The 14,744-nt window shown below is 45.9% G+C and overlaps 1 protein-coding gene across 28 annotated transcripts in view; it reads left to right on the plus strand.

The window, feature by feature from the left end:
• Positions 1-14,744, plus strand: part of SCRIB (scribble planar cell polarity protein) — a 116,560-nt gene that overhangs the window by 11,229 nt on the left and 90,587 nt on the right. For 27 of the 28 annotated variants that reach the window (XM_037378796.1, XM_037378767.1, XM_037378768.1 and 24 more), the window contains exons 2-5: positions 9,884-10,001; positions 10,258-10,336; positions 11,704-11,793; positions 12,513-12,569. In XM_037378796.1, coding sequence (XP_037234693.1) covers positions 9,884-10,001; positions 10,258-10,336; positions 11,704-11,793; positions 12,513-12,569 — 344 coding nt within the window. Of the gene's footprint in view, positions 1-9,883; positions 10,002-10,257; positions 10,337-11,703; positions 11,794-12,121; positions 12,211-12,512; positions 12,570-14,744 lie in introns of those variants that run through there. The other variant, XM_037378793.1, reaches the window with a different exon arrangement.

Genomic DNA, 14,744 nt, shown 5'->3' on the forward strand with positions numbered 1-14,744 from the left:
CAATTCCGGTGTGCAAACTGTGTTTACAGTGTAGACCCAGCTCCTGGACTCCAGATCTGTAAATTGTCACTGCCTTGTTTCAGAGACATTGGCCTATGTGTAAGGTCATTGTGGCCCTACAGTTATGTAAGTTGGGTGTCTGAATCCTCTTCCTCTGGCACATGTCCTGCTCCCCTTCAGTAGTGCTACAGCCGCCTCACCTTGAGAAATGCCCCGTCTTTATGAAGTGTTTCGTTGAAGTCTATTTAAAGCATGGTTAGTTGAGGGGAGAAATGTCCCTACAGCCTGATGGCGCTTGACAGCCACCCCCACCCTGTCTGCTGTTTGCAGCAGGAGTCCTAACACCAAGGCAGCCCCCTGAGCTGTCTGTGCTGCAGGGTGGCATTGCTCCTTCTCCGGAGAAACTGGTAGAGGAGCCCAGGTGTCCATTTGCCCTCCTCCCTCCCTCTTGGCCACCACGGAGATGGCTCTTCTGCAGGTACAGGCAGGATTGTGGGGGCTGGTGATCGGAGAGCAGCAAGGTGATGCTGGGGAACAAAGAACCCCATGTCCTAGTCCCCTTCCCCCAGGATTAGACACAGTGCCTTCAGCAGGACTGATGTTCCGGGTGTAAAACGGGACAAATGCCTCTGCCCAGATGTGTGGGATTGAGATGCGTGTGAAGCAGTGTTGTGCATTAAAGCAGGGAGTGCAGAGGGGATCTCCTTGCCTCAGCAGCAGTAGGTGAGGGGAGAGCTGGAGTTCAGCCTCGGGTGGGCCAGAAGCCCTTTTGCTATAGCCTCAAGAAAACAAAGATTCAGAAAAGAATCATGAAACTAACCTGGGCCTGGGGCCAACCTGGAAGCTGGGAGCACTGTGCATGCAGAAGCAGTCAGTGTTTTCCGAGTCCCAGGCTTTCGGCACCCAAACGCCTTTCTCTGCTTGCTTGACGCGTCGTTCTGCAGGTGGGATGGGATCTGTAGGACACACGGGCTTGTGTTGCCATTGTGTGAATCATGGATGGGCACAGGGCTCTGGCCACATTGCAGGGACTCTGCAGCCGTGATTGCTGTGGGCTGGATGCCAGCGTCACGGGCACCAGCAGTGTGCGTGGGAAGCTTGGTGGGCTTAGTAGGTCTGCATCCCTGACCCTGCCATGCATCATCAGACTGCTTGGGTTGTTCCAGGAGTGAAGCCCTTTCCCTGCCTCCTGCCAGTTCCACTGTGCCTCTTCTGAAGAGCTGGTGTTGGCAGCACAGGGTGGCTGGGGTTGCCTGACGCTGTCTGCCCCGCTGTGCCAGGCTGGCTCTTTGGCCATTAATCCCATTCGGGCAATGGTTGCCTTTCCATGCCTGCCCTCAGGATTTTGTTGCTTCTGGGAAACGGCATAGTTGAATGGTAGCTCAGAAGGTTTGTTCTGATCTTTTTATCCATTGTCCTTTCTCCTTTTTTTTCATGTTCCGCCTTCTGATCTGACTGAATAAGTGAGCAAGGCGCTCTGCTGAGGCAAGGCTCAGCTAAGCGTTACTCTGCAGCAGAAAGGGAGCACTTGGGGGTGGTGTCCAAATTCCCAGCATCGCTATCTGACTACTGTGGTTCTCTAGGCTAACCTAATAGCTCCATTAGCCTTTTGTTCATGTCCTGGGGCTTTGCTGCATCCTCAGTACTAATGCTGGGAGCTTCACAGATATGAACATCGATGGCCAAAGAGGCAGGACTGAGGTCTGGAGGAAGTACGTCATGTCAGCAAGCTGAAGAAACACAGTTTAGTTGGAAGCGTGCTAACTGCAGAGAGGAAGATGGAAGCAAGCTCCTTCAGACACTTTCTAGGGCCTGTTACAGACAAGAGGCTGGGCTTCCAAGGGCCCTTTATGACTTTGCTGTGTCTGTACATGCTGCGGCTGACTTGGCATGAGCCAAATTGTTGTGCCGCTGTTCAGAGGGACCTTGACAGGCTGGAAGAATGGGCCCATGGGAACCTCATGGGAAATACCAATTTCTGCACCTGGGGGGGAATAACCTCATGCAGCAGTACAAGCAATCACCTAAAAAGCAGCTGTGCAGAAACAGTGGGGGTGCTGGTGGACCACAAGTTGACCAGCAGTTAGGAAGAGCATTGCTAGCATGTCAAGGGAGGTGATCCTTCACCTCTGTTCTGCTCTGGTGAAACCACACCTGGAGAGCTGTGGTCCGATGCTGGGCTCCCCCTGCGTGGGGAAGACATGGACATACAGGAGTGTGTCCAGTGAAGGGCCACAAAAATGATTAAGAGACTGGGACATCTGTGATATGGGGGAGAGGCTGAGGGAGTTGGGACTATTCAGCCTGGGGAAGGGAAGGCTTAGGGGGATTTTACCGATGTGTGTAGGATGTCAGGGAGCAAAGGAGATGGAGCCAAGCCAGACTCTTCTCAGTAGTGTCCAGTGGCAGGACAAGAGGTAATGGGCACAGAGTGAAATAGAGGAAATTCTGTTTAAACATAAGGAAACACTTTTTCTTTTCCTTTTTTTTTTTTTTTTTTTTTTTAATTATTATTATTACTGGAGGGGTGGTTGAATACAGGAACGTGTGCCCGGTGAGGCTGCAGAATGTCTTTCCTTGGAGATATTAAAAATCTGAGTGGGCACAGCCCTGGGTTGCCTGCTATAGCTGACCCTGATCCTGCTTTGAGCAGAGGTTGGACTAGTTGATCTTGAGGGGTCCCTTCTGACCTCAACCATTCTGTGGTTCTGTTGGACCTGCCTCTGTGATGCAGATTGCCTCTTTGAGTGAACTGGATGAATTTGGAGATTGGCATCACTCACTCACTGGCCTGCTACATAACTGCTTAGCAGTTTTGCAGACACTGGCTTTCTAGAAACTTACCTTGCTTTCTTAATTTAGCTGGAAGCTGTGTGCTAGTGTCCACAGGCAGTGAGATCCTGGCCTCATGCTGATAGAGGCTGTGTGTGAAGGTAGTGGTGGATGGCTCTTTTCTGTCTTGCAAGGACAGGAGGTGGCTGATGCAGCCAGTTTTGGAGTTGGACAGTCAGAGTTCCTCACGTGTAATGAATGAGGAAGGGGTACAAGGGACTGTCAGACTGACTCTACTCAGGAGTTAGGCATCTCTGCTCTCAACTTTGGCCAGCACCACCTATAATGCCACCCATCTGCATTGCTGAGAGCAGTCGTGGCATGTTGAGGATAGGAGGCCAGAAACTCATTTCTAAATCCGTTGTGTATTTCCCCCTTCTTGGGTTCATTTTGCTTTCCCATGTAAGAGTTCACCACTGGTGAACACCACAGCTGGAGCCATGGACTAACCTGGCTTATAAATTAAGTACAGGCAAAATGCCTCATGTATACTGAACTCCATGGGATTGGGAACTTCTGTGCTTTTGTGTCTCACTGAGTGAGAAGCTCTGCAAAACGGGGTGTCAGGCATCCTCGCATTATCAGTAACAAATGTGTCCTAGATCGGTGGCCCTGGAGTCAGTGTGTGAAGCTCAGGACTTTCTCAATACACAGGTATTTCGGTTCTTCAGCAGAAGCCAAAGGTGAATCTGCCAAACAGAGCCTGTATTTGCTGCTACCAGTGTTTCTTGTTTTCACAAACTGGCCGAGTCTGTTACTGTTTCTCAGGATAACCTCAAATAAACCCACAATCTATTGTGTGCCTTGAGTAGGACTGACCTAACCATTGAAGGTGAGTACTATATGGTCAGGATGGCTTTCTGCTTGTAATATTTCACTTTGAAGCTGACCATTTCTTTCCCCGATAGTTTTGATTGTCATAGCAGTGATTCCGCTCTATTAGCCCAGTATTTTTCTTTTATAAAATTACTCCAAAGGCAGTGGTCTGAATCAAGAGGTTCATTAGTAATTGTGTTGGGGTTTTATCCTTTCTCACTTCTGCATATATCATCATATTTCAGTATTGAAGTGGGCCTTCCAAATTTGCTGAGGTGTCAGTTGTCATTAAGACAGAAGTAAAGTCTTTCCAGTTTAATTGTGGTTAGTTGCACCTAGCTGACAAGCAAGTGTTGTGTACTCTAACAGGACTAGAATAAATAGCTCACGGTGGTCCACTGGCTCACCTGGAGTTTCTTGGGAACCCAACCCATTTATAGGTGAGTAGCTGTGTCACCCTTGTAAGCGTAGCTTCCGAGTGACTGGTGCGGTTTAATTGTGAAAGCGTTGTCACAGTTGGGGGTCTCCTAAAGTTTTGATGATTCTTGTCCATTGTTTATGCTGGTTGCACACTTCGGTGTTTGCCTGGCTACAGCAAAAAGGGACGTTTGAGGGTTTTTATTTGGTTATGCAAACAGGCCCGTGAATTTGACTTTACGTTGCATGTACTATTGTTGGCAGCATTCTTTGTGTATCATACGTGGCCAGCTCCTCTCCACTCTTCCTGCTGGATGTTGTGCTAAAGGTGCTCGGCTTTCATCCTTGCTCACTGTACTCAAAGCTCAGCTCCTCGTAGGGTCTTGTGGGGTGCCCTGGCATCGCGGAGGGCCAGCAGCGTGCTGCCTGTACTGACAGGAGCGCACCCAGGGACCGGGGCAGTGATTATTCCCCTCCATAGACCACCCCTCCGTACTGCACCCATCGTGGGACTCCCAGTACAAGAACGGCATTGCCAAACTGGTGTGAGTTCAGGAGAGGGTCTATAGGGTGGGCAGGGGCTGAAGCGTGTGCCCTGACAGCCCAGGCTGCAGGAACAGGACTTCCGCAGCCTGGAGAAGACACTTGCTTCAGGGGGACTTCATAGCAGCCTGCCAGTGTGTGCAGGGAGTTTATCAAGGAGACGGAGCCCAGCAGTGCGTGGGGGAGGATGAGAGGCATGGCATCATGGAGCTAGGTGGTTCCGTCTGGGGACAAGGAAGCTTTTTTCACTGTGACAGTAATTAAGTGGTGCACCCAAGGACCCAGAGCATTTTTGGATCCTTGAGTCCCGTCGTTGGAGGTTTTGAAAGACTTGACTGGATGAAGGCCTGAGCGACCTGGACCGACTTCATTGCTGACCCTGCATTCAGTAAGAGGTTGGAGTGGAGATATGCCAAGGTTCCTTCCAACCTGAATTATTTCATGATTCTGTGATAAAAGTCTGTGATATACAAAGAATTAAAGGATATTACTTCATTGTCCCTTTTGACTGAAAAATTCATGGATCTAGGTTGCCTTTTTAAAAGAAAATGAAGTAATTGAATTTTGTTTCAGAAATTACGGATAAATCTTGAATGACTTCTCATGTTTGCCTGCTTTCATTTTCAGAAAGGCTGCTGAATGAGGAAGTTACATCTGAAAACGTGCTGCAGAGCCTGCATTTCACATTTTTCAGTCTCTTTTTCAATGTTGCAATTTTTTGGAGTATTTCTTATCTTTTGGTTTAGAGTGCTTTACAGGCTATTTATACCTTATACTAATTTTCAGCCAATCAGTACATTGAGAGCAATGGCCTATGTATTTCCAATCTGTTGTATTGCAGCTGTTGTGCTCCACATATTGTCAGAATTTATGCCACCTGAACCTTTTTTGAAAGATGGTTTTGTAGTCGTTTTCCATCTTAGCCATCCGGGAACAATTCACATAATTCAACAGTAGAATATCTTTGTAATATATTCTGATTTAGAAAGGCTTTTTCCCCCCTAGCTACCCAACTATGCTGTTAATATATTAGTACAGCCCCTGATCTTTGTCTTGAACCTTTTTTTTTTTTAAATTTGTGGTAAGTTCCATTGCACTCTGAGCTGACTGAATTCCTGTGCGCTGGAATCCTCTTGTACTAATCCGTGTTTGCTCTTTGTGGTCTTCAGGCTTCTGGTATGCCAGGAAACAGTGACTGATTACTGCTTTTTTTTTTTCCTCAAAGTTCTATTTTTGATCTGTTCTATCAGTCTAGTTTGGACAGTGAAAGATCTAGGTCATGCAGATTTGGTTATTATTTAATTTATTTTTTTAATACTCAGAAAATCTTGAAGGTCTATATGTTTCATCGTAACAGAGACATTCAGTATAGTGCTAAATTTATGACTTTCTTTTTTTCTTTTTTTTTGCTAGCTGTATGAAACATGCTTAACATTGATTAGAGAAAGGGATAATTGCCAGTCTCCAAAGACACATTTGCTTAAGTTTTCACTCCTGGTTCCGGTAACAATTTTAAAATTAATCTGTTCTCCATTTCCAGTGTCACAAATTAATCTTCCGTGCAGTCTTGCTTTGTAAATTTGGCTGTTGGACTTTATGAGTTGAAGAACCCGGTTCACAAAATATTGACCTGAAAATTGTGTGTCGTCTTAGGTGCAGCGTTTGCATTGTTCTTGATTACATCATGTGGCTGTATTTTACATCAGACTAGCTGTAGTCCTAGTAGAGAGAAGGGCAGACTTTGCTTGCTAGTTTTCTAAAAGCTTTGCTGGCATAAGTGGGAAGCACATCTCTTCTGTGCTTTCAAGTGCTTATTCCTGAAGACTGTCCCATCTCTGAACAACCAGCGCCTGTTTATTTGCTTCAGCAGTGCTGGTCTACCTTTGCCTTTCTGTGATGCAACGGCAGTTAAGTCTGCTGGACTGGTTATGGCAATGTTGGTGTGCTCTGCTGGCAAAACTGTTTGTGCTGCTATAGTAAAGACATTCAGGAGCAAAGCAGGCTGTCGGGGGGAAGTACAGACTTGCTGGTGTATCTGTGCTTTGGCTAGCAGTATTTCATTCACTGTATTTCATCCTGTTGGTGAGGGGTTAATGATGAGGAGTAAGTGGTTTTGCTAGACAGATTCTAGCTTGCTTAGATGGTGGCTTGCTTAGATTCTACTTAACTTGCCCCCGCATCCCGTTCCGCGCCCCCCCCCCAGTATAAAAGTCTTAATCCTTGCATGGGAACACTGTAATTCAGCTGCTTTTTTTTTTTTTTTTTTTTTTTGTGTGACCTCCGCTGATGACTTTTGACTAGTTTGAATTTTTGTCACATAGAAATATTTTATTCAAGCCCAGCTTAAGTGAGTCTTAAGAAGTGGGATGTACTACTGTTGTCTTGCTGTTTGCTGAATGGAAATTTGTGCACGGATCGGAGATTTGTGCACAGACAGAATAGTCTGTCAGCACTGTGAGGTTTTGAAGTTTTTTAGTTACCTTTTTTTAAAAAAACAACAACAACACAACTGGGGGAGAAAAAATGCTGTTTAACTGATACAAAGCAGTAGCATACAAAGCAAGGCATTTTTGGAACATGATCTTTAGTAGATGTCTCCCTGAAACAAAGTTAATTGGATGGGAATAATTGTGAGATTGTCACAAGCCTAATTCCAAGGCTTGGTCTGCACTTGGCTTCACAGACGTGCCTGTAGGCTCTGATTATTTTCGCTAAGGTAGTTATGCTAGTAAAAGGTCTGTTACGCAGTTTATTCTGTGGTATCCACGCAGTTTATTGCAATTTAACTGCTGTGACAAAGAAGTGTTAATGTTGTTTTGATTTTGATGGCCTAGCTAAGAAAGTAAAACTTAAGTGTAAGGGAAAACTGAAGTCGATGTTCACAGCTACCGGTTTGCCTCATGGAAATTAGCTTTTAAATCTCTTATAGTGTCAAAAAATGCTTTTTGTATATACTGCAGTGCAACATGTAGCATGACTTTATTCTAAATTAATTTTTTTTAGGTGTGCACATCTGTTTTGAGACGGCCCAAAATCTGTAGGCAGAAGTGCTAAAAGTTTGGACTATAGATGTCCTGTTTGTCCCTCTGCTGTTTTCCAACTTGTAGGCTCTAGCAGGTCAACACAATGTCTTGCCTGGAATTTCCTTGCATTCTAAAATTAGGAGAAGGATCTAGGAAACAATAGCAAATCAAATCTCTAAACCTCCTGCTCTGGCTTGAACCTTTGTTGTCATTTAGACTTTCACCTACTTCCTTTCTTATTAAACTGATTTGCATTAGATAAACTGAATTAAAAAGGACTCATGCTGTTCAGCATCAAGAGGACTTTTCTTATTGTTGCTTTTCTTGCTTATTATGGTCTCCTGTACTACTTTAGGATGTCAGGAGTATGAATTTCATATCACTGCTGTTCATCCCAGAGCACTTCTCCCTTTCAGTATGGGGAGTGATGTGGAAGTACGACAACCTCCGCGTAGCAAAGGCCGCTCCATGTCTTGCAGTCCTTCAAACATGGACTTGCACCTAGCAGCACTTCTGCACTGGGACATCTCCATGGGAAGCTGCAGGGGTTTTGATCTATGGCAGAGAAACTTCTCAAGTTAGACCTCTTCATCATCCCCTCTAGTAGGGCGAGCACCTCTCTTCATGGTCTGCGTATCTTTTCACAGTTACGTTGTGCATCTCCTTTTCTTACCTCTCCTTTATCTGGTCTGTATTAATGTTCTTTGCAATGTTACAAGTGACAGTTGTGGGTGTCCCACCGCCTCAAACCTCATCTCAATACCCCCGCAACTATTTCTGGAGAGCTCTGTTTCAGCAACCTTTTTATGCAGATGGATTACTGGAAAGGCAACTGAGAAGGAAGGTTCAGACTCAAATTCTTGTTTGATCCTTGTCAGTGTGGTCTGTGTAAGCAGCCCTGACTCTCTGGACATGTTTTCTGATGTGTAAGTAATCCTGTGATTACATTTTCTGTTGCTTACTGTAACTCCCTTTCTGCCTCTGGTGTGGGACGGACAGGATGATTACATGGATTAGAAGTGGCTTCTGTGTGTCACTTCGCAGGCCTGAGTTTGTTCCTAGCTTCATCGCTCCTTTTTTTTTCCTGCATCACAGGTCAAGTTATTAGCTTCTTAAGGATTGGCCATCTAAAACTCATAAATGGCTAAAGATGACTTAAGAGTACTGTGGCAGAACCCAAACACTTAATCAGAGCCATGGTTTTACTACGTCTGTGCGCAACAGCCTTTATCTATTTGTGGGTTATGGGTAAACTTCTTAAAACAGTTTCATTTTCTGCACTGGCCCAATATTGTTTGTTTGTTACTCCCAGGACTCTGTAATGATCCAGGAAATGCAGCAAACACTACCGCCTTGTTTTCCATCCTGTCCAGTATCCTATGTCCGACAATAGTTAGAAGCAGCTGCAAGATTTGTTCAGTTGATAATTATAGTATGTTGCATTTAGTAAACTTACTATTGATGTCTAGAAAGAGTATGATTGATGAATCTTGCTGTTTACCGTTTATAGCTAGTATAATTGACTTCTGAGAACAAGAGGAGGTGTGAAGAAGTTGGATGTTGTTAGACAAGGAGAGCTCTGGAGGTCCCTTCCAGTTGACATTTCTGTGACTGTGGCGTTTCTAGAAAGGAATTTCCTTCTTTAATTCTTTGTTACATGGGCCCTACAGCTAGCTTGCCTGCTCCTTTTCTTGCCCAGTACAGGTGGCACACGTGCTTTCCCTGTTGGTGTAGGGACGTTGTCACTGATGTCCTGACAAAACATACCGTACAGCAGATGTGTGTGACAGCAGGGACAGGACTTCAGTCTGAAAGTCCCCTTATGTTTCTCTTTTGTTGGCTTCTCTGGACCAGGCTCATAAACACTGCAGTGTCTGCTGGCAAGCTGCTTTATAGTGACTTCCTCCTGGTGCTAGTGTTCGAATGTCTAAGATGAACTGTTCTCTTGGGAAACAAGGAACGTCCATTTTGTATTCTAGAAGGGAGGGATAAGAGCAGTGGTATAGTAGAGATGTTAAATGAATCATCAAGCGAAACCCATTAAATGTCTGTCTTCTACAACAGACCAGGGCAAAAGGCCTTAATCAGGGTTCTCATCTGTGCAGTGGCTGCACTTTGAGGACCTCACTGGGAGAGAGGTTATGAGAGAAGGCAGTTTTCTCCAGGGATGGATGCTCAGGTTTGGCCTGAGGGGAGAAGGCAGGTTTCCCACAGAATTACTGCTGACCCAGTTTTGTTCTCTCCTGTCACAGCCTTTCTTTAGGCTTCTCAACCTGCGCAAGCTGGGTCTGAGTGACAATGAAATCCAGAGACTTCCCCCAGAGGTTGCCAACTTCATGCAGCTGGTGGAACTGGACATCTCCCGTAACGGTAAGGTCAAAGCTGAATGGGGAGTGGGTGCCTCACAGCCCTGCTTCTCTCAGTGTAGTATTACTACCCTATGCACTCATGTTACAGAAGAGGCAGGACCCTTTCACAGGTCTGTAGAGTGATCTCTTGCAGGTCCTGAGCTATGAAAATATGTTTGTCGTACTGTGTCTTAGGCTGTCACCAGGACCTGGTGTCCCATTTTCCACGTGGTAGGCTCTTCTCAAGCCTCTTTATTTCTTTCACGTGTTTTTTCCAGACATTCCAGAAATTCCTGAAAGCATCAAATTCTGCAAATCCTTGGAAATCGCAGACTTCAGTGGAAATCCTCTCTCCAGGTAGGAGGGCATGTGCAACCCATTTCGTCCATCTGAGAGTGAAAGTTCCTCATTCTTCCTTGCTTTCTCTGGTCTTCATCTGCTAATTGTCTTCCCTTGAAGGCAAGGCCTGGGACCACCCTGCCTGTGCCAAGACCTGCAGGTGTCTGCTTTCTGGAGAGGTGAAACACATACCATATGGAAGAGCTGGTTTGTGCTCCCTCTATTGCAGGGCCTATGGCTTGGGTTGATGAGCCTTTAGTCATACTGGTGCCACTGGTGGGAATGGTCGAGGACTTTTGTCTTCTTGGAATAAGTTTCTTACTCCCTCCCCACCCCTTCACCCCGATGCACAAACCAGAATGGATGTGGACTCATCGTGCTACAGAGGAGCAGAGAAAGGCCTGCATGCTATCCTCTGCTCTCTGTCAGTCCTTTTTGCTCTCTGTCAGTCTTATTTATAATTTAGCATGGCCATCCTTTGAACTCTCTGTTTGGTTGGTTTCCCTGATATTTCAGTGCCCAGAGCGATGTCCAAGAACAGGGTGCTCTGCCTTGTCTCTTTCAGTCTTCTGTCTCTACAGCTTTTAATCTGTAATGTTGTGGGAATTCAAGTGTGGCCCCTCTGTCTTGGTGAACCACGTTTTGAGGCACTGGTGTCTTGTCGCATTGTTTGCCAGGGTCCCTGTAGATGCCAGTCTGCCTCCAGATGCCTGCTGCCCTTTGTGCTCCTGGGCAAGCACTGCCCAAGTCGCCCTTTAAATAGATTTAACTCTGCTTCCCTCTTGTGGAGCCGGTCACTGGCAGGATGGGACAAGCTTTTTCAGTCGGTGAGAATCCCTGTACTGCAGGAATGACCAGCACTTCTACACTAGAAGTTATTGGTCAGTGTTTTTGTGGCCCAGAGTTGTCAGATCTGTGTCGTGAGCAGTGGGGCAGGGAAGCTCCAGGAGCTGCCTGTGAACAGCGAAGGATTTCTTCTTTTCACGAGTCTTTCCCTGTTCTATTGCACCTTGGAGTTATGTTACTACTACTTGGTCCCAGGGAATGCTGCAGTGTCATCTGCAAAAATATCCTTAGATGGATGTTTGGATTAGTTGGTAGCCTTCCTTGCTTCCAAGTTTAAATGATCACATGGCATAGCCTGAGATTCATGCTCGAGTCCTGCAGAGCCAAGTTTGCACACTAGGACATGTAGTGACTTTGGTGCAGGGCTGTGGTGTCTTAGAAATGGGGCATATCCTGGATCAGGAGTGAGAGTCAGAGTTGTTTCCTGCTCTTCTCCTTTTCACGTGTTGATACCAGTTGGGTTAGACTGGCTTGTGGGGGATTTAGGGTTTGTTTTGTGCACAGAATTAATGGTGTTTTGTTCTGTCATGCTTTCACAGGCTTCCAGAGGGCTTCACGCAGCTTCGGAGCCTGGGCCATTTAGCCTTGAATGATGTGTCCCTGCAGAGCCTCCCCAATGACATTGGGAAGTGAGTATGCCTCCATTCCGCATAATGGGGAGGAGGGCTGGGGTGGGGACACTAGCAGGACTTGGAGGGAAAGAGCATGCCATCCCAGTTACAGTTTGCCACTGTACTGAACATACTGTGTGAGCACCTCTAAGCATTACTCTTGTTAAAAGACAGCCTTTTTAAAAGGGTTCTTTTCCTGGTCTCAGCTGCTTCTCCTTCTCTGTGGTCTGTGGCACAGGCAAGGAGTGCATCCAGGCTTATCAAATCCTTTGTCTTTCCTTATTTTATGAGTGCCCGTTTGCCCCTTTCCAAACAGGTGTGGTTTGTCCGGTGATGTTGAAATGATTTATGCTGCTAGCAAATGGCCAAGGCAGAGCCCATGGGGCTTTGCCTGTGGGGTGCAGTGCCTCTCCCATGGGATTTGGCTTTCTACACGTGAGGGATTTTCTCTTTATGGATAGACAGTCCTGTATGTGATACCACGTTTCCTTGTCCTGAGCTTGGGCGCAGTGTTGTTTCCCCATGATTTTGCAATGAGCAGTCACCTTCATCAGAAGTCATTTAAGATCCTCTTTGTTTTTTTGTTTTCCGCTGTCATCTCCATTCATGTGTACACACATAGATGCATTTGTGCAGATCATGAGGGGTGGTCCCAAGGGAAGGGATATGAGCATCTCCTTGTACCCCTGAAGCCCTATTCAGTGAATCTGGCTTTCTCGCTCCCTTTTCTCTTGCAGTTTGGCAAACCTGGTGACTTTGGAGCTACGCGAGAACCTGCTGAAGACTCTCCCCACGTGAGTATCTGTTTGCTTCAGGAGTCCCCTGCCTGATTCCTCAGGGGCTTGTTTTGGTAGCACAGGCTCTAGCACTTTGCTTGGGAGGGCTCGAGGCTTTGCATAAATTAGCTGCATCGTGCTGGATTTCTGTAAATTGGGGTGAGGGGGGAGAGAGATGGTACAGGGCTTAAGAGCAGGGAAGGACGTTCAGAGTCTGTATTCAGCCTCTGCATCAGGATTGATTTGGAATGAACAGGGTTCTGTAAGAAAGCTGCTGGAAATGGTGAGAATAATTTTTCCTGGAGAGGTGGAAAAACAGAAAAATAGACTGATGTGGGTATAGGAAGAACTCTATACGTTGCAGTTCATAATTTGAAGAGCAGCAGAATACGGCTGAAGATACATTTTGCTTCTGACATCTCTGTTTTCTTGGGTATTCCTTCTGATTGTTCTGGCTGAGCAGTTTGTGGGAATTGGTGGGATAACTGGCTTTCTTGCAGCAGACAAAAAATAAGCCAGCAAGGGAGAAGATATAAGTCTTATTAAATGTTTCAGAGAGTTAGGGACAGAGATTAATTCCTGGCAGAGGATCTGCTTGGTACAGCTGATGCTATCAGGTGGATAGGATCTGGAGAACTCATGAGTCTGTGCAGTAATCTCTGGTTTGGCACCCATGAGAGTTGTTTCTTGAGTTTTCTAACCTACGTTAGCTCTGTCAGCTTGTTTTCTGCCTGCTTATCCATCCAACTGATGATTCCCCCAGTCTTCCTTGAATATATGTTGGAAGGGATTCTACCTGCCTTCTTTTTGAACAGCAGTGTCTTTTGGGCCCACACAAACTCCCCGGTTAATGTTTGAATCATGCAACTATTGCCACCTTTCCTCATAGCTCTCTCACTGTTCATGGCAAGTATTCGGTTTGACTTACCTGACCTTTCTCCCCTTACTCCTCTGCTTTGTTTAAAAAAGAGGGCAGAGGAGGCATCAGATGGTACAGGGTTCAAGCAAGGCTTGAGAATGAGCAGTGAGGGCTTTAGTCTTGCTGCTTCTGTGATGGGCATGCCGCCCTCACTCTGAGATGTTGCTCTGACTCAGGTGCATGCTCTTTTCTTCCTGATGGTTATTTTCCTCTGGGAGCTGCAGAATATAAATGCAAGAAATGCTTTATATGACAGCGGTTACATCTGCTTGTAAAATTCATGTGTCAGCTTTGACCCTGAGGACAAGGCACTTCCAAAAAGGAGCTGAGAGAGTCTGCACTGGTCAGCAACCAGACTTCACATCTGGTGATTACACAGTGTAGAAGCACAGTTCAAATTAACACTGCCATCTTGTTCCTGATGCCAAAGTCACTGGATCTTTTCTGCACAAAAATTGTCAACATTAACACCCTGTTGCAGGAAGGCGCTATTAAGAGACCAGCTGAGGTGGCTGCACATGGAATATACTCACAAGGGAGAATGTGAGAATTAAAGCTCCTTATGCCAGGCTGAGAACAGGCATGCAGGAAGAGTTTGGGTCCTGGTGTCGGGACCCACTGCTGTCTGTTCTATGTGTTCCTGCAGACAGGTACCACCACTGCGATACACCATATAAACAAGGAAGGGCAACAGCTACATCCAAAGTTAGGCTTTCGTATTGCAGTGAAGAATGGTCCTAATGGCTTTTCACCATCTAGGAACCAGCAAGCATTCTGCAGTTTGAGAATTCAGTCTGTGACCAAACCCTTATGGTTTCTGGGATGATCTCCCGTGCCTGGTGTTCCCTTGTTTCCCTGTGTTAGATTTGTATGCCATCCAGCAACATACTTGTAGCACGCTATGAGTTTTTGGGGGTTTTCTCTGAAATATAAGTCCAGGTTTTTGATACCGTTCTGCAGTGCAGTTCCAGCTTCTTTCAATTTTTCCCCAATTTCCCAAATTCTACTTTCGGATGATTTCCAAAAGCAGAAAGAGGATCTTGAAGGCCAAGGCAATTTTCTTCAGATCTGTCAGTCAAATATGAGATTGAAATCAGTGGGCAAGAAAATTTCAGGGGTACTCTACTGAGGTCTGAAACTCTTATACTTAGTCTGGTTGCAAATTGTGCTCAAGAATGGCACTAAACAAGTCCAAGTGATCTTGCCAAAGAGTAGAATGACTTACCAAAATGGATGATGCTTTCAGTTTTCAAGGTTACTGAGCCCAGTAGGTA

Source organism: Falco rusticolus, chromosome 3 (genome assembly GCF_015220075.1).
Source record: "Falco rusticolus isolate bFalRus1 chromosome 3, bFalRus1.pri, whole genome shotgun sequence".
Lineage (NCBI taxonomy): Eukaryota > Metazoa > Chordata > Aves > Falconiformes > Falconidae > Falco > Falco rusticolus.